The sequence below is a fragment of the Poecilia formosa genome, unplaced genomic scaffold (assembly GCF_000485575.1).
Source record: "Poecilia formosa unplaced genomic scaffold, Poecilia_formosa-5.1.2 Scaffold160, whole genome shotgun sequence".
Lineage (NCBI taxonomy): Eukaryota > Metazoa > Chordata > Actinopteri > Cyprinodontiformes > Poeciliidae > Poecilia > Poecilia formosa.
In genome coordinates this window covers 292,845-320,270 of record NW_006800099.1, presented here as the reverse complement: position 1 = coordinate 320,270, position 27,426 = coordinate 292,845, and the positions used below count along the sequence as shown (strand labels likewise).

General features: G+C 41.1%; 1 protein-coding gene across 1 annotated transcript; it reads left to right on the top strand.

Annotated features, from left to right (window-relative positions):
- Positions 1-23,065, top strand: plppr3a (phospholipid phosphatase related 3a). The gene is made up of 9 exons (XM_016677682.1): positions 1-385; positions 7,505-7,608; positions 7,895-8,080; positions 8,905-9,034; positions 10,329-10,524; positions 12,256-12,313; positions 15,248-15,421; positions 16,211-17,044; positions 18,121-23,065. The coding sequence occupies exons 2-9, from the start codon at positions 7,528-7,530 to the stop codon at positions 19,075-19,077; spliced, it is 2,616 nt and encodes an 871-aa protein (XP_016533168.1). The 5' UTR covers positions 1-385; positions 7,505-7,527; the 3' UTR covers positions 19,078-23,065.
- The last annotated feature ends 4,361 nt before the right edge of the window (positions 23,066-27,426 follow it).

The window sequence follows — 27,426 nt, the reverse complement described above, 5'->3', positions numbered from 1 at the left end:
CGTGCGAGTCTCACCTCTCTCCATAGCCAGGACCCGGATTGCAAGAGGAGCCTGTTACCAGGAGCAAGTGCGGCAAAACTGGGACTTTTCCACCATCAGCATCCCTCCTCTCCTCGCCTCATCCCTGCTCCTCCTGTGGCCACGCCACCATCCCCTCTTCCCTCCCACCCCTCCCATCTCTCCGTCTCCTTCTTCCGTGATCCCAGAATAGCCTCGCACCCCTTATCCCCGGTGGAGTGTTTGGAATTTCGGGGTGACTCGAGGGAAGCTGGAGGATGGATTAGCAGAGGCGGCGCGACGGCAAAACTGGAGCAGCACGCGCGACCACGCCGGGGGGGAAGGGGGCGACGGGACTCGGTGAATTCACGGAGCCCCCGGGACAGAGGTGAGTAAAGCCTTCAGTCCCCTCCGCGTGGATTTACACAGGCGGGCGGGCTGCCTCTCTCCTCCCCGGCGCAAGGAGGTGAGAGGCGGACAACCAGCACATGGCTTTCACGTTTCTGTAACTGATGATCTGAGTCGGTCTGCTTTTTTTTTTTTTTTTTCTATTGGTGGAGGCGTAGATGTGAAATGCTCCTGTTTAAACACTGATTGATTTTTTTTTTTTTTTTTGTGGGGGGAACAAATAAAAAAAAACTACAGCAATCAAAGCAAATTGAGCATAATGAATCCCTCTAGAAAAAAAGATGCAATCGTCGTGATAATTCTACACGCTTCATATAAATCAGGACAAAAACGAGTAAGCACAAGGGTTCAGCTTTTATTTTTCTCCTCAGTCTGTGAATTAAGTTGGGTGTTCCCTCCTCCTCAGGACTCATAGAAGGCCCCTCTAGGTCCATGTGAGAGTTAAGAGGCATTTCTAATGGATTCCGCTTGAACTTTTTTTCACAATTTGTCACAACACAAGCACAAACGTCCAGTGTATTTTTATTGCAATTGTAGATGTTTGAGAATCATGAAGTAGCGAAGTGGAAAGAAAATGGTCACATTTTAGAATATTTTTTTTTATTGCAAGATAAAGCATTCCTTTGCAGGCAGCAGTGGCTCCATGTTTAAGGTCCTTATCCTGCTGGAAGGGGAACCACCGCCCCGGTCTTTTGTATCATATAACAGTTTTTTTTTTTTTTGTCTTTTCCCATCAAAGATTATCCTGCATTTAGCTCTGTACCAAAGATAAGGATCCTTTCAGCATGACGCTGTCACCACCATGTTTTATTGTGTGTTGCAACCTGCCACATGTGGGCAGAGTAATTCTGGTCTTATCACACCCAGGCATCCTTTTCTACATATTCATGGGCTCGACATAAACTACAAATCGGACTTTCGTTTTAGGGCATTTGCCTTTTATTCGTATTTTAAACCCGGTTTTATGGCGTGCGCAACTAATACTCCCACCTGAGCTGTGTATGTCTGCTGCTCATCCATAGCTATCAAATGATTTCCACGTCTCAGTATGGTTTCTATGACATTTTGGATGGTGAATTGAACAATGCTCTATAAGATGTTAATAGCTCGGGCTGTGGTTTAAAAACCGAATCCTCCTTCATGTCTCACCAACACTTTATTCCTGAGCTGCCTGCTCTGTTCCTTGGTTTTCATGATGCTGTTTGTTCTCTAACGATCTCTGCTGATCTGTTAATAAATAAATGAATCCTTTGAATCGATTCGCAGACGCATAGCTCAGGTCCTGTGCATCGAAGAGACGCAGCCTCAGTTTATGACGCCGCTTATTCAAAGCGAGTCCCCTCGAAGGCTGAAAAGAACAGAACTGACTGAGACAGTCATGTCAAACGGCAACATTTGACCGAGTTGGCTCAATTGCCAGACGTTTAATAAAGAGCAGGATCCCACGAAGCTCATTGAACAGTGAGTAATTATCACTAACATGAATACTTTTGTGATCAAATACTCAGGATTTCATTATAATTTGACTGGAGTACAGCAGACTACCAAATCACATCATTTCAGTGTTTTACTTGCAGCACATGATGAAAACAATCAGCGTTTCTTGAGCATATTGAATAGAATAGTGTGTGAAATGATGAAACTGTTAAAACTATATACTAGACATCACTAGAGCATGTTACCAGTTTCAGGGATCATAGCTGTGTAGCAGTGTGGCGTGGTTTGGATGCCGATGCGTCGCTTTTGAGATGGCAGCAGTTTGTAAAGTTTGGCTCCCCTCACTATCTCCTGCAGGCAACCTCTCGCCTACCGTCCCGCGCCAGGTTTCCGTCTGTCCTCCAGCTTTTGTTGGCGTTTGGCTGCTTTTTGTGTTTACTGATCCACCGTTCCCATGGATGGGTCGCGCTACCCTGGTCTCACCCAACAATGTATTGATAAGGTTCTCTCGTGTGTGGACTCCCAGTTACGTTAAATGTAAATAACAGATCCTCACTTGTTATTGTTTTGAGATATTGTTTCCCAAAATCTATTGAAATAATAATGATAATGCAGCTTCGAATGGATTTTTAAGCCCAGAGAGCTGGAGCAGCATTCTTCCCTTCATCGACGTTCTCCAGTCATTGTGTGGGGTGGAAACCATGCGACATACACTGATTAAAGGTTTTTTCACCCGTGGTCAGGTTAGCTCGGACGTAATGATTTTGATGGGCGTAGAATGTGACTAATGTCATTTTCGTGCTCATTAAAACACTTACTGAACCGATGGAAGGGAACATTCATCTCGGAGGTCGCTTCTCCCACCGGGAAATAAATGCTTCATCCAAGGATAAAAGTGATCACCGAAAACAAGTCTGCATTGATCTGTAATAGCACATGCACTATCCCCCAACGGGACCCAGTCTATGTCCTGCAAAACCGTAAAAGAGCTCCTGATTTTTTTCTTTTTCTTTTTTTCTTTTGTCACACATCTGTAGGTAAAGGCCTTACTATTCAAAAGAACTGACGAGATAAAAATAGCTGGGTTTTGTTTACGGTTCAAAAATTGGATAAAGCGGCTGATTTCTAGCATGAAAACAGCCGTAAGAGCGGAGAAATAACCCATAACCTGAAATTCAGAACAAGTAACATTTGGGTTTAATGAATCTGAAATGACAACAGATGACATCCTCCTTTTGTCTAATAATGTATTGTTTTTGTTTTTTGTTTTTTTTATCCAAAAGAGCAATAAAAATCTCGTAAATGTTACCAACATCATGAGTGTAGGCTACACATTAGGACCGCTAGAGCAGTTTGAAAACTGGAATCTGAGGGTTATTTATGTCTTGCAGCAAAAAACTGTGAACCGTGCTCACAAAAAAATAATAACAAAATGCTTAATCTTAATCGCTTTGTGACCGTGAAATGTTCAACAAATGATCTTTGATCAACCATCTTTCTTTTTATCCGGTAGCATAAATGTCAGGTAATTGACTTTTATTTGATGTTTTTTTTTTTCCCCTTTCTTTCACTTAAAAGTTCACATTCATTAAAGTAGAGCAGACCCATTGCAGCGTGATGTCACAAGCTGCTTTTCTTATTTTCTTGTAGTGGATAAGCATGCATGAAAATCTGAGAAGTTAATATGAAAAAAAAAAACTCAAACATGTGCGTTCGCCTGAATATAAACTAAGGTTTGTCAAGAACTTAAGCCTTCATTTTTTCTAGATAAAGAAAGCTTCGTAAATACCTGTCCAGCACAGAATCATAACTCACTTGTGACGTTTAGATAGTGGTTAGCAGTCTTGACTTTTACTACAGGCATATTTACTTCCTTTTTTTACTTTAATAGTTTTGTGAGGGTTTTCACATGACTTCATAAAAATGCAACCATATTAGCGGAATAGAAAATATTAGCAAACAAGCACTTCAGTCATCTAAAACTTGAATTGTTCCAATCGTGGAAAAACTTTTATTCGTTAACACTGTTCTATCAATTTAATTTTTTTTAAAGTGTAATTTACGTGCGGGCTTCTCGTGTGCCCCAAACGTTTATCACTTTTTACTTTGCATTTCAGCTTGATTTATTTATAGCTTCTGTTTCTTTAACAGACTATATTCTGGGAGTTGTAACGATTAAACAAAAATACCGAAAAATTAACTTGATAAGTAGTGTTGTGCAGAAGCTTGATACGTTTCTGTCAGTCTGCAGCTTTTATCTGATATTTATTTAAAATTTCTAAGAAAATATTCAGAAAAAATGAAATATTTAACCTAAACTTCTTTATTAATGTCTGCCACTACGGATTTTTGAAATTTTGATAACGTAAGTAAAAAACAACGCTCTATGCACTGTCACTTTCATAAACAGTAAACTTCTGGAGCCGCCTCCAGTCCTCCCACCACAGCTGCTCCCACAAGACCCTGATCAGAGCCGAGTTCATTTTTTGCAGCATTTAACATCTTGTATGAAAATCTGGACTTTTCGTCAAAATGTTTTTTTTAAGCTTGATTTGTATTTCAGTCAAACAATGCCAAGAAAAACATTTACTTTGTTGTTAGCATCATTAGCGGTGCTGGCACAGCATCTCCATGTACATTGAAATATTTCCTACATTGTGCCAAAGTCGAATTGCTAGATTGAGGTTAAAAGTTGAAATATTTAATGAAACATTTTTTTTGTTTTGTTTGCAATCAATTACTATTCCATTTGTTCCCTGCAGCGCTCTGGAGTTTTCTCCTCAGTTATCACTGTTTGAAATAACTTTCACTGCTCTGAATGTTTGCACAAAACACACGCATTTATTTAGCATTTTCCCTCCTTCAAACACTGAAATCTCCCTGCAGAAGGTGATTCATTTCTCCAGGGTCTCCACTGCCAGGAGGCCTCCATGACACACCACGCGTTTTATGTTCGACGCTTAAATGAACTGCCAGTTCTGGAAAGTTCATCTGTTAATACATTTGAAACTTCTCTTCTTCTTTTTTTGGGCAATTTATATATATATATTTAAAAAAAAGTATTTTTGAGTGTGCAGCATTTGTTGAGCTGACAGCTTAAATGTCCAGAATGAAATCAATCAAAATGTGACGTCCGGCAACACAACGATCATGTTCTCCGGTTTGGTAACCTTAAACCCGATATCCAACCCAACAACTGTATCAAGTCGAACTCTGTCATTGGATCACATTCGCCGGTTCTCTACTAAACAGACATAAAGTGTCTATCAATTTCAACTGATACTCTGTTGAAGCTAGGTTATTCTTGACATTGGAGGCCATTCGTATGTTTGGTACCGACGTTAAATCTCTACGTTATTCTGCAACTTGCGCTTCTTGCTCGCTTTGCCGGACGCATCCATACGCTGCGTTTCACCACCACCGCCGCTGCCTTGTTCACCTCATTCACACATGGACAGGCACAATGCATGCAGACTGCTTACAGGACAGCCCTATCCAAACACTTTCATGATGTTTGCAAGCATGAGTGTACATCAGCTCCAGCCACTTACTCATGTGATGTATCCCAGAGGACGAATGCTGGCGTGATAGATAAACGACCCCCTTTCTCTGAGCCTGGAGCTCATTCTATGTGTGAGTGTGTGTGTGTGTGTGTGTGAGAAATATGATTTAGGATGAGGTTTAAATGCTGACTGGAGTAGGTCACTGAGACCAAGCGGCTAGCAGGAGTGAGACCCCCGTCCTCAGCATCTTGCTAAGCTGCTTTCAGCCGAACTGGAATCTCTTCCTTCACGGCATCTTCTCCGTTTCTAATTCCAGTCCCTTTTGTCAACTTCCCCTCGACCTCCAAATGTGCATGCTTCTCTTTTGATGTGTACTTATCTCGGTCCTGTTCTTCCTCCCCTCTCCGGCACGTTTCCAGGAGTCATGGAAATTAGATGGGAGAAGTCTTTGATTCTCGGTGCATCACAACGCCTCAGGGTCGGGGTCTCTTATCTCGCCAAAGAAACGATGATGGGAAAAGAAAACCGAAGGATGATGGCTATGAAACATAGTCGGGCATAGAGAGAGGTGAAGAATGACAAAAAAGGGAAAGGTGTAATGATGAAGAAAGGTAGATAAAAAATTGAATCAAACATGTCAGAATGGCCTAATCAAAGACCTGCTTTGTAAAGAATAATGAGGTAAAAGTCTGTAAATGGGCAAAGCTAACAGAGACATATACAGAACTGGTGGTTCTCAACGGGGAAAAATGTTCCAAAGTATTGACTCAAGGAGGCTGAATACTTTGCAATTATGTGGTAGTTTAGTAGTTAGAATGGCCTAGTCAAAGGCCAGACCTGTTTTTCAAACAATACTTGGCTTAAAGTATGTAAAAGCTGCAACTCTTGGAGTAAAAGTTTGTTCCAAAGTACGTTGGGGGATAATTACTTTGGAGTTATGTAGTACTTTGTGTTGGTTTACTGCATAAAATCCCAATAAAGTAATTTCTAGAGGTATGAAAACTTTTGCACAAAAAGAAATACCGCCCCAAAAATAGTCCGTCAGACATATTTGGCACAGCTAACGTTGCAAGAGTGAGGATAAACCGGAGGAGAAATAACACAGAGGGGAAAAGAGGTCAGGTGGAAACCGTTAGCAGAATGAAATCAGATATGAAGAAATCAGGTGAAATCAACGAAGAGCAGACGGTACGTGAATGAGAAGTAGCGAAACTACTGAAAAATGGGACAAGGAGATGTGTGAGGCAGGGAGAGCGAGATTGACAGATACAGAAAGGAAGAAATCAACAGGATGGGAAGGAAGGTATTGGGACGAATAGGGAGCTGTAGGGAGAACCGTGAATATTTAACTCTGTTTGACTTTCCATCTGTGCCTCTGGCCGTTTCCTCTCTCGGAGGCCTTCTGCATGCCTTAAGGTTACTGAAGACACCATACTGTATATATATATATATGTATAGTTTGTGTGTATGTGAGTGTGTGTGTGTGGAAGATAAATTTGGGCTAAACAGCTGTTGGGTTGTTGAAATGCTTCCTGCTTTGAAGAACCCAAACAGATAGAATGTCTTTTGATTATAAAGCAGCTCCAGGTACTGCAAACACACACTCACTGCAAAGCATCCCAACACAACAGTGCACATCGGTCATGTGTCTATGTTGCAGTAACAACAGTATCACATCAAATGGATGATGATCCGCTGTATAAAAAGGCATCTCCAGTTTTCTCAACAGCGTGAAAACTGTTTCCATTTCCTAAAAGCCACAATAATGGCTGACAGTTTCTTAGTCGATTTTTGCCCTCCCTTTTACAAATGCATAGTTTACATACATAAACATTGCTATGCCTTAAAAGAATATTGGTAAACCCAATAGGTTTACCAATAGGTTTGAATGTGCTTTTGCATGGTTGGACAAGATATCAGGAAGGAAATTGTCGACCGCCTTATGTCTTGTTCTCCCTTTGGTACAATCTCGAGAGAACTGAGGATGTCGTGTGCATTTGCTCTGAGAGTTATATCCAAATCTAAACACCATGGCGATATCCAACTCTTACGCTGGTTGGGAAGGGAACAGGAAGACAAAATTTTTAACAATTAGAAAAATAAGCCAAAGTCCTCCGGACATTCCAGCCGATAACCGTTTGCAATGTTGTCCCAAACAGGTTGCGACTGGTCCCACCCCAAGATGACGTCTCCCAAAACCAAAGCCAAGAAGAAGCCACCCAAAGACAGCATGACTCTGCTGCCATGTTTTTATTTTGTGGAGGTACGGATAAGTTGGGAATATGAAAGAATTATTGTTGAAATGCAACAGTTCTTAAATATTTTTATTGAAATTGTCACCTCTGTATATTTCTGGCTTAATCATGTCGACATTAAACCAATATCTGAGCTTTTCTTACGCATGTGTTGTATATGCATGCAGCTAAAATGAAACATTCGATAACTTACTCCACTCCACCAAAATAAATCAAATGCTTGTCAGTTGTTGTCCTTGGTTTTGTTTTACGTGTTGTGAATTAACATGTGTGTGTCTTCTCATTCCCGTCCAGCTCCCCATTGTCCTGTCCTCCTTGGTGTCTCTGTACTTCCTGGAGTTGACAGATGTCCTTTCCCCGGCAATGGTGGGCTTCCGTTGCCATGACCGCGACCTCTCCATGCCTTACGTAGAGACTGGAGATGAGCTCATCCCTCTGCTGATGCTGCTGAGTTTGGCGTTTGCCGGCCCAGCCGCTTCCGTAAGTCCGCCTCGCGACTTTCAACGCAAAGCAGCGCGCCGTGTTATATTTGCGAAGTGGAGGGAAAAGGAAACTCTGCATCTGGTGGCGAAAGGCAATCTCACTGCATGATGCTGCCAATGCTGTGTTTCACCATAAACCATGTATTTAGTTTTCAGTGTTATTTTTGTGCTACACGATTTGGTTCGGATTGTCCTTTATAAATTTGTTTACTGTCCTGTTTAAGCAAAAGCAACACTTTTTTTCTTTACAAATGCATGAAATATGACTAATAATTAGTTGTGAAATTTCATCTTACTAGCTACTCTGTCAAGCACCTATGAGTAATCTGAAGTATGCTAATGTGCTTTTTGAGCAGATATTCTTGGTGGGTTTGTGTCTAAAATAAATTTGTTCGATTCATGTTGTGCAAATGTTGCTCAGTTGTACACAAACCTCCAGTTCACCTCACGGCACCAACGTCTCTAATGCAATATCGATGTTTAGAGTGATAAACATCCAGATTTCCATTAAACATGTCAGCCCCCCCCCCAAATCGGTAGACACCAACACACACTGCTGTAATCCATCAGCAGCATGGAAACGAGCAGCGGTCATTTGTCACTCTGATTGGAAGTGATCACTGTTCGATAGCACCTTGGTCTGCTTTCACCCCGCCGTACCTTCCCACGGTAGATCAAAATCACAGACATCTCTACCCGACGTGAATAGCACTTTAACACTTTTACTCGTTTGTGTTTGTCCTACTCTGCTCTTCCTGTCTTGCAAAATGCAAGCAGCTGAAAAAGCCAATCTTTTCCCCTTCTCGCCATTGCTGGCCGTAGATCATGTTGGGGGAGGCGGTGATGTACTGCATGCAGTCCAAACTGAAGACCTGCCCCAAGTCGGAGGGCAGCATCAACGCCGGAGGCTGCAGCTTCAACTCGTTCCTGCGCAGGACCGTGCGCTTTGTTGGTACGTCCGGCCTCCAGGCCCGTTTAGAAGTCACAAACAAGCTACAATAAGTTTACTGGGAATTTACACTCAATCCACACTGGTCAAAATTTGTTTATTTATACAAACTTCCACTAATGCTCAGTTAAATGTGACTTAGCGAGAGTCATTGTGGCAATCAAGATTTGGTATAATTACTGTTGGATTGTAGGAGCGAATGATCAAAAACTAGTTTAGTCACATTGCAATGAATCAATTTCCGATTATATTTTATCACCTGTGTATTCTGGACCAGGTTCACAGCTTCAACATAAATTCGTTGTTGTTCATTCATTAGATTCTGTCTGACATAAAGTTTAAATATGCATATACATTGAAAATAATGTCTTTCACCGATACAGATTGTTATAGTACATTTGAAACTTTTTGTCAACTTATTTCATTCTATTTTTTTTCCCACATAAAGATTAAGTTTATTGTAGCCAATTCCCCCCCCCCCAAAAAAAAAGTTGCTCTTACTTACATATGGTAGCGTATTTGCATCCATGCTAAAAAAGCCAACCACTTTAAAGGAACTCAGCAGTCTTGTTCAAGTAGAAAGGTCAAATATCGGACAGGAATTGTGGAAGACACGTTGTTGAGGTGCAAGCTGCTACAGGGCATTTCAGCTAATGTTGTTAGTTTATATGTCTGCGTAGCTTTTAGGATGTCCCCCCTGTTTGGATGAAAGAAAATTCTCAGTCGACGCCCACTTCTTATTTTCAAAAATCACAAAAGTTTTCAGACGTACCTCAGGCTGCGGTTATCCAAGTTCAGCTGAGCCTTCTTTGTAGAGCGACAATTTTACTGTGATCTAAAGTTCCCAGTGAGTCCCGACTTCATTTCGTTTTTCAAAGTAAAGAAATAAGCTAATTACAGACATTAAATGAAGGGTGACTTAAAATGAAATCGACTTAAGAAGCTGAGATAATGAAATACCCGAGGCAAACTTTGAGCTTTGAAGCCAAAAAGAGAAATTAATTCACTTTCCCGTATTTCTCTGCCTGCGTGCGTGTGTGTGTGTGTGCGTGCGTGCGTGTGTGCGTGCGTGCGTGTGTGTGTGAACGCGAAAAATGCATCAGACTGACAGCTTATGGTGTCACTTCAGGTTGCTGCAAATTCACGCTGGGTTTTTTTTTTCCCCCCTTCACTGCAACACGTGTCTCAGAAATGAACCGCTCTGTGTTTGAGGAAGGCATTGGGTGTTTTTTTTGTCTTTTTCGGTTCATTCGCTGAAGCTGTATTCACCTCCGTTGCCTCTCTTTCTCTCCCTCAGGTGTTCATGTGTTCGGTCTCCTGGCAACAGCCCTGGTGACAGATGTCATCCAGTTGGCTACCGGTTATCACGCCCCTTTCTTCCTCACCGTGTGCCAGCCCAATTACACGGCTCCGGGGGTGTCATGTGACAACAACGCCTACATCACGCAAGACATCTGCATGGGGAAAGACCAATATGCAATCATGTCAGCAAGGTAAAAAAAAAAAAAATTGCTTGTATTTATTTATACAATATTAAACATGTGTTCATTTAGTATTTTAACACGCCTTGCAAGAATACAACTGGCATTAGAATAGTCAGAGCTGTTTGTTTATTTATTTAGGATTTCATGAAATTAAAATTGAAATAAAAAAATAAAAAAAACTTAGATGTTCTTTAAGTAAAAATGTGCATGTGGCTGTGTTCAGGAGGGGCATTTTGGATTCAGGTTTGCCGCTACAAGATGCTCTGTAGAGGGGATCAGACAAACAAGCTCCAGCGAGTCGGTGTGAAAGGCATATTAGATCCGTACACAGGAATGATCACAGCTTAGCGGCACTGATACAGGGATAATCCCAGTAACTGTATTACAAGTGTGCATGTGAGTGCTTCTCCTCTCAAGGGGAGCCATTATTAAAATACCTACAGACGTAGCTGTTTTGCATAGGACGACACGTTTTCTATTATTATCTTTTGTCACCGGGGACGGCGGGACGGAGAGAATGGTTTTGAGAGGCGGAGGAAGAAATTGACGGAGATGTGTAAAAATTATTTCTATGAAGCACTTTATGTTTTTTTTTGTTTTTTTTATATAAGAAGCTTTGATGTCTCACCTCAGTCAGATTCAATTCCGCTTACGTACCCCGGTGTGCCACATTCGTGGTTAATGGAGTTGAAATCCGAGGGCATTCATTAGGACAGGCGAAACAAGTTGTCGTGTCACGTATTGCACCTTTAAAACAAATTCAGCATTTTTTTTTTTACACGTAAAATTCTGAAAAGTGTGGTGTGGTCTTAAACAACCCTCAACAATATCTGTAAGTCTTCTGTCTCTACCAGCAATGACCCAAAGACTGAAATTTTTGGACGTTCTATTTTTGTGAAATTGTTCCAAGATAAGTCAGACTAAATTAAATGTAAATAACGTAAATGTCATTTACATTACATGAATTTCCTGGCATCCATCTCCCAAGCCTTGCCACAGATTGTAAATAGATCTGGGCTTTGACTAGTCCATTCCAACACATGAACAATGGTTGAGCATTGTTTGAAAAGAATAAAAGAGAAGGATTAGTCCTTCCAGGATTACCCTATATTTAACTCTGTCCATCTTCCCATGAACTCTGACCTGCTTCCCTGCTCAAGCTAAACATTTGTTCTAGCTACTCTTCTGTAAAAGTCAGGGCGTGCATGACGAATAGCTGTCCTATCAAAAATATTCTCCTACCTGAGCTGCTGACCTCTGCAGTTTCTCCAGAGTTACCAATGGTTCGTTTGGATGCTCCTCTGATTTATGCACTGCCTGGTGTATCAGTTTAGGCAAACGGCCATGTCTGTGTAGGTTTGACAACGTGCCATGCTCTTTTCGTTTTTGGACGTTGAACAGCTTACGACATTGTTTTATAACCCAATCCTGCCTTAGACTCCTGAAACATTATCCCTAACAGGAAGCAGATGAATTTATACTGAAATATTCATGTTTTGCTGGGTATCTTTTAAAGGCAGTTGGTTGGACTGGATTTTATTTAGGGGTATCATAGTAAGGTTGAATATAATTGCAGACCACAATTTCAGAGTTTTGCTCACAAAACCGTAATCCACTTACCAATTATAGCCTACTTTGTATTTGTCACCTAAATTCCTAGGAAAGTACAAGTAAAAAAAAAGGCTTAACAACATCTATCTTTATTTCCCCACTTCTAATTTTCCTGCTTTTTTCCTGTAGGAAAACCTTTCCATCCCAGCATGCTACGCTGTCTGGCTTCGCAGCTGTGTATATCTCTGTAAGCACTTCAACTTACTAAGATTCTACTAGCATGATGTGTCTGTGGATGGATGCTTATTCATAACCCTGGAAAAATACTCAGTTAAATCTGTTTATATTTGTTTGTTTGTTTGTTTGTTTTTTTTGTGTGTGTGTAAAATCCAAAGTGACACATTGCAAATCCACAAGGAACAACATGCGGTCAGCCGTGACTGTACTTTTCTTCTCCGTTTCATCAACGCTTAGCAAAATAAATAGATATTTTACTTTTTTTTTTACCAATTATATAAAAATAAAAGTTAATATCTTTTAAATCATACAAGAGTTTCACTGATCAGAGTTTTTATGGCCAAATACTTAGAATGGATTCTGCAAACCTTTGACTTCAAGAGTTATGAATAAGAACCAAGTACTAATATTTTGTAGTAAATTAAAACAATGATTTGATCTAAAGCATCTCAAACATATAGAGCTTTCTCACTGCATCACTTATGATCAATGCAGTATAAAGAGGAATCTATAAATAAAACTCAGCTAAGAACAAATACAGCATATTTACTGATTTACATGGCAGAGAACAGCTCACTCTTTTTTTTCTTTTTCTTTTTTTTGCTTAACACACCTCAATATGTAGATGTATGCTATACCAGTTCAAGACATGCTAATGTTTTCTGCAATAAAAGAAAAAATACAGCCAAGTCTGACTTCATACTTGGCAGAAAAAAGCTGATTTACTGTAAGACACCCGATTGTTAACAATGCCAGCCTTTCTGTCAAAAACAATCATTAGGAATTTCTATAGACAACAAACAGAACGCCACAATGTCTGAGAGAGGACGCTGACTGTGCTACTCTGCTCTGCAGCCACGCATTTCAGTATTATCTCAAAACAGACTGAATGATGACAGATGGGATATTTTCAAAGTGTTCTAGCAAAGAGTGCAATTAGCACAGTCAGTGTTACTAGCTTTGAAAATAAGCCTCTGTGAGTGTGCATAAGTGGAGTCTTGCCTTAACAGTGAGAGTTTCAAAAGATTCACAACGTTTCCAAATCCAGCATATTCCCTTACAGATACAATTAGATTCTGCGAAACGATAAAAACAGAGCAATCTTGCCGTAATGCGCTTAGCTTTCTCTTATTAGTTGACATTTTAAAAGCAGTGGCCTGAAGGATCTGGCAAGACGCGTCTGTAAAAAAAATATAGATTTTTTTTCTTTCCGGATTCCTTCTGTCTTTTGTGGCTCCTCTGACTTTGCCCTTAAACATTGACACTGGAGTTATAGAACCTGGTTTACAGTAGGTCTGATGCATTCACTGATCAGACAAAAGCAGGATTTTTACTTTTCCAATTGGTCCACCACGCATATAACCACATGATATCTATAGGCGTGTCTCTAAAAATAACCAGAACCAGTGATCCGATTTTTGGTTTTCAAAGTTGATTATTTCATTCATCTTTGGTGAATATTGGTTAGTGTGTCTTGATGTGTCTGTACTGTGCTGCAAAGTATCGTTGTTTTTCATCATTCCAACACCATCCCATCTGCACACACACACGCGCGCGCACGCACACTCACTCATCCTCATCAGTGGCTATATAACTGCTGCATCACTGGATCCTGTGTGTCCTCATTAAAATTCACTGAAAAGGCACTGACTGACATCTGTTACAAGACAGTAAGGAGGAAAAGAGTTGCTTGCTGTCTAATCTGTGCTCATAGGTATTTTTTCTCAATTAATGGTGTGCATTTATTCCTCTGTTCAATTCTCAAAAAGTTTCTTTTTTTTTGTCACATTCTAAGATTATGAACAAACGAAGAGGCAAGAGAAAAATCTCCTCACACAAACATATTTTGGGTAAATCTATATGGGAGAAATTTCTCATTGCTGACAGGTTTTCCCTCTTCCTATGAACAGTAGGATTTTTTTTTCCTGCTCAGTGGCCTGTGGACAAGCTTGTTAAAATAGGTTATTTTTTTTGCAAAGCCTGCCATTCTGTCACTCAGCTGTCTTCTATTTTATGCAGTCAAAATACAGTAGGCATGCCGGAAATGTGAATGCAGCGAAAAATATATTCTTGTTTTGTTTTTTTTTTCCTTTCCTGCTCAGTCATCAACTCTGTTTCTGTCAAAAGATGTCAAACTGTTCAACTGTGCACACGCCATTCCTTTTCCTACTAGCTAAACAGAAGCAACATAATAATCTTTTTAATAAGTCATGTTTCGCTGGTTATTCGTGCCCTATATTTTGTTTCATATATTGTCTCATTACAACCACACAGTTTATGTGATTAACTAACCCAGTTCAGCTCCAATTAGTCAACAGTTTGTCTTTCTGGAGACGTTTCTCATAAATTGGTCTGAGGGGGGAGATGTGTCATATCGTTTATCATGTATTGTGAGAAATTACTTATCACAATGAGAAATTTGACATATCATTAATGCAATAGATTACAATTAATGACGTTTAAGACACCCCAAAACTGTCCTTATTGTCGGGATTGATAATTTTTCTATTTTCTCCACCGTTTGTTCAATAAAAAAGCATGAATAAATACAAGCAAATTTGAAAATAGACTTTCTTTGTGCACCTTAGTTGTTTGTGGGACTGTCATGTAAATGCACAGCTGCCTAAAAAATAATAAACAGATTTTATCATCATGTTTATCATAGTGACAATAGTACAAAATACTGCCCCGACATCCTGTTTTATTTGCAAGTGTCAGAGTGAAGGGGACAGAATACACAGGCATACATCTTTCAAGTTTTTATCAGTAAAACACTGAAAATCACACGTCCGTTTCATTTCACTTCACATTTATGTGCTAAAAAAAAAACCTGAATAAATGTGAAAAAAAAATTAAAATGAAGCGTGTCAAACTGCCTCTTGATCCCCCCACATGTCTGAACTCTCTTTCTTTTGCCAATCCGTACATGTCTCTCTCCCCACAGATGTACTTCAATACCAGCATCAATAGCACGACTAAGCTGCTGAAGCCCCTGCTGGTGTTTGCCTTCTGCATGGCCGCGGGCCTCGCTGGCTTGACTCAGATAACGCAGCACCGCAGTCACCCGATAGACGTCTACGTGGGGTACCTCATAGGAGCTGGCATCGGAGTCTATCTGGTGAGTTGAGAGAAGAGCGACCGGGACGGTGTGACGTACGCACGGAGCGCAGTTCCTGTCGCCCTTCAGACGATTTAGAGTCAAAGCAAATGGAAGCAGGGGTCAATCATTTTGATCTGTTTAATGCAATCATCTTTCTTTTTTTTTTATTTGAATTTCAACATAAAAAGTTGTTAGCTTCTCATTTAGGACCTAGTTTCTCCTCCAAAGTGTATTAAAGAGTCAGTATGCAGAATGGTTACTTTTTTTATTATTATTATTTTTATTATTAATCTGTTAAATGGTCGTATTGTCTTTCTTTGAACAATGTCACAGCATGTGCTAACAAATTCTTGATTTTTTGCACCACTTCCACTCTCCCTGTGTGGCTTCCATATTTTTTTTCTCTCTGCATTTTTTTTTTCACATACTATTTATAGCTATTTCTATTAAGGAGGGGAAGCGAGAGAGAATAAATAATCCGATAAAGATTCTCTGAAGAATTTCACACTTCGTTTTAAGAAAACTTGTCGTTGCCAATTTCCACGCTTCTCCTCTTTCTCTAGTCTCTCACTTTTTGAAAGGAGGAGCGATTTCTGACGTTTAAGGAGTGAAGGAAAGAGAGGGAAAGACAGTGATTCAAACTGACCTTAGGCATAGCAAAAATAGGGAGAGACAGCTATTCACGTACACTCTCCGCGCTAATAGAAAAACATCCAAAAAACATTAAAGATGCTTTCACACTCATTACTTAATATGTATAATACTTCCGTCTCATAATTTTTTCTCACTCCGCCCTGTGTCTGTTAGGCTGTGTACGCAGTTGGAAATTTTAAAGCATCAGAGGAAGATTCTCCCTCTTTGCAGCGGCTGACATCGGTTCATCACAAGGACGGGCTTAGGGTGTTGACCCAGCGGAGCCACGATTCCCTGTACAGGAAGACTCCCAGGGTGTCAGAGAGCAGGGAGGAGCTGGGGGCCGGGCTGGGGTCCGGAGCCCGCAGTAAGGTGAGGAGGGACAAGGCGTCCCTGGCCTCGCTGAAACGAGCCAGCGCTGATGTGGAGCTCCTGGCGACGCGTGGCCCCATGGGCAAGGAAACCATGGTAACCTTCAGCAACACCTTACCCAGAGTCGCAAATGGCAACAGCCCCATCTCCCCCTCCGACGAGCCAGTCGTCACGCAGCGCCACATGACGTTCCACGTGCCCTTCGATCCCCAGAGGTCCCGGCAGCTGGTGTCCGAGTGGAAGCAGCGCTCGCTGGAGCTCCGCAGCCAGAGCTCCAGAGACGAAGACGAGGGAGAGGACGAGAGGGACAGAGGAGGCGGCGGCGGGGCGGCTGCGGGGGAAGGAGAGAGCAAGGGGATGCCTTCGTCTCTTTACCCGACGGTGCAGGCCAGCAACGTTACCGCCACGCCGGCAACGGCGAGGATGGCCGTGGCACCGCCGCTGGTTCACATCCCCGAAGAGGCCTCGCGGCCTCCACCCGTTTCCCCCAAGAGTGCCAAAACGAGAGCCAAGTGGTTGTCACTCACAGAGGGAGGAAGTGTGAAAGAGCCTGGATCAGGACCCATCGCGGTGTCGACTCCCAGGGTTCCCAATACGCAGCCCAACCAGCCTCCCAGCCAGCAAAGAGTCACTCAGGTGAGAACGATGCTAGAAAACTCTTTTTATACTTCTTAAAGTGGGGGGAGGTATTGTGTAAAGTCTTTTTTTTTCTTTTTTAGTTTTATGTCATGTCATGTTATTCCCTCGTCTCAAACATACCTTGAACCTAAAACGCTCCTTTGATTCTTTCATACATATGTGAGGAATCTTTGAATTTCCCATAGTAACCATTCCGCGGTACCTAATCATTTGCTCATACAAAGCACCGCCTACTTCTACAAAACTCCTTCTTGGAGCTCAGTCTCCAGCTGAGCGTTCGCCTCACAGAGCATCCCTACCCCACGCCTTCCTCACTCAGTTCCTCCAGACTAGCGGCAGTGGCAGTTAGCAAACACCTGATTGAACTGCATATGTAGAGCTCATCATAAAAAGCTACTTTTCACACTGGTGCTCCTAAGAACAGTTGTATATGGCATCATAATGGAGCATTGTTGTGATGACATGCTGAAAGCGGAGAGTAGGTGCTTCTTAAAGACAGAGGCTCCGTTTTAAGGCGTCAATTTGCGAAGTCAAGATATATTTGATATATACAGCATTTGTATGTTGAAGTTAACATAGTTAGTTGATTGTGCTACAAAATAGCAGTCTGTGGCATTTTTGGGGTGGTACCATGGAAAATACATTTTAACACCCAAACGGCATAATTCCAATTTTCATAAATACAGAGGCCACCTTAAAATGTTATAGATTGTGTCACATTAGATCTATAAACTTGTATGTCTTTCTGGGATCATTTGCAAAAAGTCAATCATTTCTCGTTTCACAATTATGTGCTCCTTTTTGGTCTACCGTGAGAAATACAATGATTTTAGTGATACATTTTACAGGGCCCTGTATAGTTGAACAGGAGAAGTGATTTAGCAGCTGCCAGATGCTGGACAAACTAAATAACTCTGATTTATTTAGGCAGTAATCAAAGCCAAACACTGAAGGAAACAATTTGCCTGAGTAGTTTTCTCAGTTATTCCCTCATTAGGACTGTAATTGTAGTGGACATTAACATGTTGCTGTCATCATATAGTTTATACGTTGACTGCTGCCCCTTCCTGCAGGTCATAGCCATGTCGAAGCAGCAGGGTCACGGAGGAACCACTTCGTCGGCCAAGACATCAGAAGGGGGTTCCTCCTCGGGCGGTGGCTCCAACTGCTCTGAATCGCCGTACTACCGCATCCCATCCGATAGAGACAGCTGCACCGGCAGCAATCCGGGGAGCGTCGCCGGCAGTGGGAGCATCGTCACCATTGACGCTCACGCCCCCCACCACCCGGTGGTGCGCGTGTCAGCCAGCAACGGCAAGCCGTGGGAGTGGAGGAACACCATCAGCGGCAACATGATGAGTGCCGACACATCGGGAGACAAGCACCGCATGGCTCTGCAGCGGCAGGACAACGTCTGCCACTACAGGGACTACCGGACGCTGCCGGGGAAAACGGACTCACTCGGCTCTTCCACGACCAGCGGGAGTGCAGAGGTGGGGGTGGGGCTGGGAGTGGAGCTGCCCCCGCCACCCCTTCCCACGGCCTCCTCGCCTCTGCCTCCTCCGCCTCAGTTGTCTTCCTCCCCTCTTCCACCACCTCCATCCCCTTCCCCGTTGCCTCCGCCTCCACACTCAGGCCCTACTCCCATGCCTCCACCTCCTCCTCATTCTAGCTCCCCTCACCTTTCTAGCTCCCCTCACCCGTCTTCCTCACAAATGCCCCCACCTCCTCATCCATCCTCCTTGCAAATGCCCCCCCTTCCTCACCATTCCTCCTCACAAATGCATCCTCACCCTTTATCCAACCAGATGCCTCCACCTCCTCACCCATCTGCCTCTCCGCTACCTCCTCCTCCTCTTCCCTCCTCGTCCATGCCTCTTCCCCCCCCCCACCCTGACCTGCTGATGGACGGCCACGGCCAGGCCCTATCCCGCTCCTCCACCCTGCCCCGCCGGCCCTCCGTGTCGTCCCGCAGCCACGCCGAGCAGGAGCACTACTACAAGGCCATGCAGAATGAGAGGATGTTATAGTTGGGGAGAGGCGGGGAAGACAACAGACATCGTCTCAACATTAGAGATTGTACTTGAAATGACAGAACTGAGGAAGGCATTACAACAAACCAGGCTGCAACAGGTTGGTAGAGATTTCCGACTTCTGAAAAATGACAAAAAGGTTTGGAGCCACCAAGGGCGCCAGGGACTGTAAGGAGGTCTTGCTGCTTAAAAAAAAACTCAGCGGGGTGGCTGTTTTTCCTCGTCTCTCTTGCTTATCCTGCCACAGCACCAGCCAAGACTGAGACGAGGAAAGAGAGAATGAAGGAAAACAAGACAGAAAGGCAAAAAAAAAGAATGAAAAAAGTGAAGCCCGCTTGTGCTTTTGCCTCTGGTTTTGTTAGCATCTCTGGAGTTTCTTTAAGGACGGGTTCAAAAGAAGGAGCTGAGAAAGAGATATCACAATGGATGGTGTGGTATTTGCTAAATCAAGTTACCCTAGGGAGGAGACTGAGAAAACAACTACAGGCAATGCATGCTCATCTGAAACCAGAGCAGCCATTTGAGGTTTTCCTGTGATCTCTTTTTATCCAGCTGAAACATTCTTGTTCCAGTGCACCGTACAGCAGAGAATATGGCCAATTCAGCAAATTTAATCACAGGTTTAGGAGTATTAACTACAGCTCACAAAGGCTTGAAAGTGAGGCCATTGTCTTTTTGATGCCAAGCAGGTGTATCAGCATGCACCAGATATGCTCGACTTAGGAAGGAGAGGTGAGTATAAATAGGATCATGCACCGCTGGGCAACCTCCTATACGGACGTCACTGAATGGATAATGGCTGTGAACATTAGAGGCAGTGGAATGGAAAGAGAATCGCTTCTGAAATGAAAAGTACAGCAGGGGCACTCGGCACAAAACGCTGGGCTCACGGTGGGACTTTTCAGCGAGCGAAACTCGCCACAGATTGAAGATCGAAGCCGAAACACGGAACGTAGACGAGTGTTTTGTTTATGAACCCATGCCAGCATACGCTTCTCAACCGCGTCCCCCGTTGAAGTGTCAAAGTTGCTCCAGCCGGCGAAGCTAACCTTCCCATCCAGCACGTCTGAAGCAGATGGAGGGCTGCGTTGCGCAAGTTTCATAGATCAACACGGACACACTTTTCAAAACAACTCCTGAGATATCTGTTTGTAAAATTTTTTTTTAGATATATTATCCAGGAGAGCTCTTCAGGAATACTCAAATGTGTTCATTTACAACTTTGTCAAAACTGGACTGTTGTCAACTGTCATTCACCTTTTGTGGGCTAAGAGTGATTGTCACTCTTGTTAGCCTTTTAGTTATTGCACCATCACTTCTTTCTTTTTTTCTTTTTTAATAAAAACACATCTTAATACAGGTGAGATTGCTCTTTGGGAGCCTTAAGGAATTTTAAATGAATTCTCTTAATTTTCTTCAGGGGAGTCACACTCATTTCCATTTTTTCTGCGCTTTTGAAGACTTTGATCACTAGTTCATGTCAATGAGGGATTCAGAACAAAACGTTGAAATAATCAGGTTGTATTAAATTCCTTTCTTTTTTTATTTGTTTTGCATCACAAATCCAATCATTCTTCCATCACCAACTTTGTTCCCTTGGTAATTTTCTTTAGAAATAATCTTTTCTGATAAATCCTGGCTCCTATTTTAAACCAGATGTGTAACCTTTATTTTAAAGCTTTTTTTTTTATTTTTTTTTTATTGATGGTTGAAACCCATTGAGAATTTGAATCCTGCTTTTATGGCAATTTAACATTTCAAAAATGAGGAGCCTTATTTTGAGAAAAGTCTGTTAGCTATACTGTGAAAGTCCTTTTGTTTTTATCCTTCTGTCACGGTTTCTCTTAGTATATTTGGTGTCCCTGGTTACCATAGTGATTCCCACATTTTCTGGCTGGCAGAATGTGACTTTCTTGCTTAGAGCCAAGTGAAATGATACATGACAGAAACGTCTAATCAAATGGCTGCTGTTTTAGCCCCATAGGTAGCTATAGGGAAGGTTTTGAAACCATACAAAGCACCAGGGTCTGCTACTCAATCTGGGTGATTTTCGTATTTCTACTTTTGTAGAAGCTATGCCGATGTAAATACGCCTTCAACACAAGACATAACGAGAAGAATCCCTCTCAACTAACGTTAGTCGATGGACGAAATCCTTTGATCTACCTGAGCTCTGGGGGGATTCGACAGAAAACTGTCAAATTCCTCCAATGGTAGACTCACTGTCTGAAAGTAGACGCATTTCCATGCACAGCTGCTGAAACGGTCGTGTGTTGGTTGAGGTCTGTGGTTGTAAGGCTGGGTTAAAAGGAATATTTAAATTGAAATTCCCAGGCTTCTTTGGCGCTGAGAGAATTTAATAATGTAAGAGAGAGTTCTTTTTCAAAGCATTGTCTGATTAAAATGAGAAATTTGTGTAAACCATGTAATATTAAGTTTACTTGTTTATCTTGAAGTTAAATTATGACGCTAAGTGGAATTATTGCTGCTTGTACTGCTGAGATTGATGGGTAAAATAGCCGTTTAGCTTTAAACCCAAGAGAACTGAAACAACAAATTAACAGATATTTCCTAAAAATACTTCAAAGGTATTAGTTTTACCCCTCATCAAATATTAACCAACACGATCACTGTGTTAGGCCTTCAAAGCCCCAAAATGTTAATTGAAATTTGCAAAAAAATATTTGAAAACTCTAAACAAAATTCAAGGTAACGCTAAAGGTTTAGCTCATCAATACATTGCCATTGAAAAGATCATTTTTGTGTTCCTGACAACCCTTTAGTTTTAGCCATTAGGTCCTGTAATAAACTTAATTACAAGACAAAAAGGTAAATACTCATACAAACTAACACAAAAAATTGTCTAATTATGTTGTAGGGCAAGAAAAAACATTTAAAGGGTTTATTTTATTAGCTAAAAAAAAAAGTAATTAAGGATTTCTGTAATTTATTTTATCAGCTGCACAATAAACAGTCTAAATGAATGGACCCTTGGTAAAGATGTCGCAATGCGGTAGCAGAATCTCGCACTGAAAAGTAGAATTAGAAATCCAAAGTTACATGTTCGTTGGTCAGCATTCCCAACACCATTTCCATGTTTAATGAAGCTAATGTTACTTTCATCAAACCAAAGAAGAGTCAGGTCCCAGTTAAAGTCTTACAATTTCACAAACTCCACAAGTTTATGATAGTGATGGTAAAAATTATAACCAATTCCTGGCATTCCCCCCAAATATCAATTTGACTTGTAGATAGCATGTAATAGTTGATGTGTCGCATCATATTTACATTTCATAGAAACAGGAAGTAATGAATTTTTAATGAGAGATTCCTAGAAAGTCTGACCAGGTTGGAAAAAATATCAATAGTTATTTTATAGGAATTGTTTGGGTTCTAATAACCGTGCTACTGATGATTTTCTCTCCCCGCCCCCCACTGAATAATTGGGTTCAAACTAAATGTTGGCATTGTCTCAACTTTTCACTGTGAGATTATTCTACTGCATTAAAGTACTTATTTATTTTAAGGCATATCTTTACCACATTTCCTTTGCCTATAAGAAAAGGAAGATTTGCACAACCCCTTGGTGCTCCTTTTGAACTACCCCAACACCTTTTTGTCCGTTTATATCTTGTATAAAGTGTTTCCTTTTTTTCCAGACAGAAGATTTCTCATTTAATCACACGTGGTTCATTTTGGCCACTAATTTGATTGTACTTTTTCAAAACACAGACTCGACGACGGGTGACATCGTTGTCCACCTGCTCACCCCTAAAAACCCCAAGAGGTAAATAGCCTGATTTTGTAAAGTTGTCCTAGGGAGAGGTTTTGTTAAATGAAACAAGTTGTGTGTGTGTGTGTGTGTGTGTGTTTTTTTTAGAGGTGCTTCTCAGACGAGGAGCTGGTAGTTAAGTTGCCTGTCACTTTGTGCTGCATGTGTGTAAGAGTGTGTGTGTTTTTTTTAACGTTAGTACTTAAACCTTTTTGAAAGAATAATCTTCTGGTGAATATGCTACAGCTTTGAGCCCAGTTTGACTGTAAGATATTTGAAATTACTTAATATTATTAATACTATTATTATTTAAAAGTCCTCTTTTATGGGCTAATGTTTTCTATCTGTGGTGATGTGTAACACTGATAACTTTGTTGAATAAAATAAATAACGTCTGCTTAACTAAGGGTTGATCTCGTGGTGCTAGAAAACAATGCGTTGCGTTCATGAGGCAGCACTCAAAATAGTGAGTGAGGTCGATGCCACGGCGGCGTTTACCGCCACCCTGATGGAAAGGATCTTCCTCATCGATTCTTGGGTTAAGAGAACTTTCTTCCTCATTCCGCACTTGAACACACACAAATGTGTGTAGCAAATGTAGAAGAAGCACATTTGCAGTGCAGCATTTCTCTCTCACTCTCTGCACGGTCTAGTGTCAAGTTTCTGAAATGAATTCTTCTACATTGTTGGTCGAGCGACGTCTAGAAGTCTAGAATAAAACAAACATTGTGTGAGGTCTCCTTATGTTTTAGAAAAGAATGGAGGAAAAAATTTCCCAAAGTTTTTTTTTTTTTTTTGTCAAAGCCACAAATAGTGCTTACTTTGACTTTATGTGATAGACCAACAAATGCAAGATAAATGGTTAAGTGGTTTGAAAATAAAATTAAGTGAAAGGTAAAGGAACATACCAGCGTAGCACATCAAATTGCTCAAGCTCAGTCACATTGGATTTAAAGTATGTCTGCGCAGACATTTTGAGGCATTGACACAAATACAAAATTAGGTTTATGTCTGGACTTTGACTGGGCCAAAACAAATTAACATGCCTTGATTTCTAGCTCTGGCTGTAGTGCAGTATTTGATGTTCTTTTGTTTTGCAGTCACTAAGCTGTTTTATTTCAGTATTACTCTGTATTAAGGTTCTACCCAGACTAAATTACACACAAGTGGGCTATGTACTGCTTAGGTGGCGTCAATAAGCAACTGATTCTACAGGACTTCAATTAGGGATGTCATAGTAAACAGGGAGGACTATCATGCAGCTCACAGTTTATGTTAATGAATCACAGAAAATCCCAATAAAACAGAGATCGGATGCCTTTGAGAGACAATGCATGTGGCGCTTAAAATGTGTCGGGTTTTTTTTTTCTCTGAACGCGTCTGTCTTCGCTCATGTATATTTGTGCGTGCATCCAACACTGTGGAGCAATGAGCTGTGTGATGAGGCCATAGAGGTAGTGGGGGGGCAGATGGTGTACCAAGGCCCGAGGACAGTCAGTCTGTCCATGACTCACACTCGGCAAGCCAGCAGCCCTTTCTCTCAATGTTGTCCCTTCCACTCCCCAGCTCCCCCAACATTCTTTCATTGGTGGCCCAGAAACTGCCACACAACAAGTGTGCATGGATATGTGACTACAGGAGGCAACAGAACAGAAAATGGAGACTGAGCCATGTGTCTATTTTTGTGATGGAGTGCCTTCTGTTTAGTGCTTATACAGTATCTGTGCACCCCTGGGTTTGTGTTTTTGTGTGTGTGTGTGTGTGTTTGGCCAGGCCAAGCAGCTTACAGCCTTTTCAGGACTGATTTACCACTGCAGAAACAGCACAAAAGGCCTTTTGTGTCCCACTCCTTTGTCATCCCGCTCACTTTGACACTATCATTCTCCCGTCTGCCACCACATCCAGCTCCCTTTCCACCTTTACAGATGGAGGAAGTGGATTTGGTGCTACAAACCCTTAATTTTGAGCTTAAACAGCTCTCTGACTTCTGAAAGATTGGATGCTCATGGATGATACAAATACTCTTGTTTTTTGTTTAGGCAATACAGTGAATCTTAAACCTAAAAAAAAAAAAACATTCACTAAATTCAGCATGAAAATGAAACATCGGTTTGTTTTGGTCATGTAATCTGGCTCAAGGTTCTCAATTATGGAAAATATCACAATCAGTCGTGATCATTTAACACAATCACAGTCATTGAGTTTAGAAGCACATCACATTTATTGCACTTGAAAATCTACATTAGGCCTGACGCAATAAGCAATAACTCAGTTAATTGCACAATCAATTAAAGTGAGTTCAATAATTTCCATTTGCATGATTTATCACTTCTCTCTTTTCTCTTCCTACCAAAAATCAAATGATACAAATCTTCAGTCTGGTGCATTGGACTCAACTAGCTACCTTTTTTCTTTTAACAAAGACTTCATAATTAATTTTATTTCATGTTTCTGTTGTCTTATTTATTTTTGGATACATTAAATGTCTTCCGGTTCCAGTGTTAAATGTTCACTAGAGTTTAAAGTTTATTGATGCTTCAGAAAAGAGCTCTTGGATTATGCCATTACCATAATATCATTTGAAAATGATCTCAAAACAACAATATTATCATTTATATTGTTTTGGAATAAGCTCTGGGACAATATATTGTCCAGCAAAATTTCTTGTGACAGGCCTAACCAAACTAGGAGTGCAATTACAATGTGGAATGTGGCACAGTAATTTTACTTATACTGTATATTTAATAACAATGTTAACATTGTTAACCATGTCTTCAGTGTAAATGAATGCTGGAACAAAAAACCGACAGGTGTAAAAATGTACAGTAAAGTATTTCCTCGGACCTAAATGTAATGTTTCAGTACACTTTTTTTATTTCAAAAGTCGACGTTCTAAGTAGCGGTTTGCTTAATTTCTCCGTTAAAATCTCTTCCAGATCAGATGATGTCTACTTCTGAAGAATTCATAACNCTCTGTATTAAGGTTCTACCCAGACTAAATTACACACAAGTGGGCTATTTACTGTTTAGGTGGCGTCAATAAGCAACTGATTCTACAGGATTTCAATTAGGGGTGTCATAGTAAACAGGGAGGACTATCATGCAGCTCACAGTTTATGTTAATGAATCACAGAAAATCCCAAGAAAATGGAGATCGGATGCCTTTGAGAGACAATGCATGTGGCGCTTAAAATGTGTCGGGTTTTTTTTTTCTCTGAACGCGTCTGTCTTCGCTCATATGTATATTTGTGCATGCATCCAACACTGTGGAGCAATGAGCTGTGTGATGAGGCCGTAGAGGTAGTGGGGGGGCAGATGGTGTACCAAGGCCCGAGGACAGTCAGTCTGTCCATGACTCACACTCGGCAAGCCAGCAGCCCTTTCTCTCAATGTTGTCCCTTCCACTCCCCAGCTCCCCCAACATTCTTTCATTGGTGGCCCAGAAACTGCCACACAACAAGTGTGCATGGATATGTGACTACAGGAGGCAACAGAACAGAAAATGGAGACTGAGCCATGTGTCTATTTTTGTGATGGAGTGCCTTCTTTTTAGTGCTTATACAGTATCTGTGCACCCCTGGGTTTGTGTTTTTGTGTGTGTGTGTGTGTGTTTGGCCAGGCCAAGCAGCTTACAGCCTTTTCAGGACTGATTTACCACTGCAGAAACAGCACAAAAGGCCTTTTGTGTCCCACTCCTTTGTCATCCCGCTCACTTTGACACTATCATTCTCCCGTCTGCCACCACATCCAGCTCCCTTTCCACCTTTACAGATGGAGGAAGTGGATTTGGTGCTACAAATCCTTAATTTTGAGCTTAAACAGCTCTCTGACTTCTGAAAGATTGGATGCTCATGGATGATACAAATACTCTTGTTTTTTGTTTAGGCAATACAGTGAATCTTAAACCTAAAAAAAAAAAAACATTCACTAAATTCAGCATGAAAATGAAACATCGGTTTGTTTTGGTCATGTAATCTGGCTCAAGGTTCTCAATTATGGAAAATATCACAATCAGTCGTGATCATTTAACACAATCACAGTCATTGAGTTTAGAAGCACATCACATTTATTGCACTTGAAAATCTACATTAGGCCTGATGCAATCAATTAAAGTGAGTTCAATAATTTCCATTTGCATGATTTATCACTTCTCTCTTTTCTCTTCCTACCAAAAATCAAATGATAAAAATCTTCAGTCTGGTGCATTGGACTCAACTAGCTATCTTTTTTCTTTTAACAAAGACTTCATAATTAATTTTATTTCATGTTTCTGTTGTCTTACTTATTTTTGGATACATTAAATGTCTTCCGGTTCCAGTGTTAAATGTTCACTAGAGTTTAAAGTTTATTGATGCTTTAGAAAAGTGCTCTTGGATTATGCCATTACCATAATATCATTTGAAAATTATCTCAAAACAACAATATTATCATTTATATCGTTTTGGAATAAGCTCTGGGACAATATATTGTCCAGCAAAATTTCTTGTGACAGGCCTAACCAAACTAGGAGTCCAATTACAATGTGGAATGTGGCACAGTAATTTTAATTATACTGTATATTTAATAACAATGTT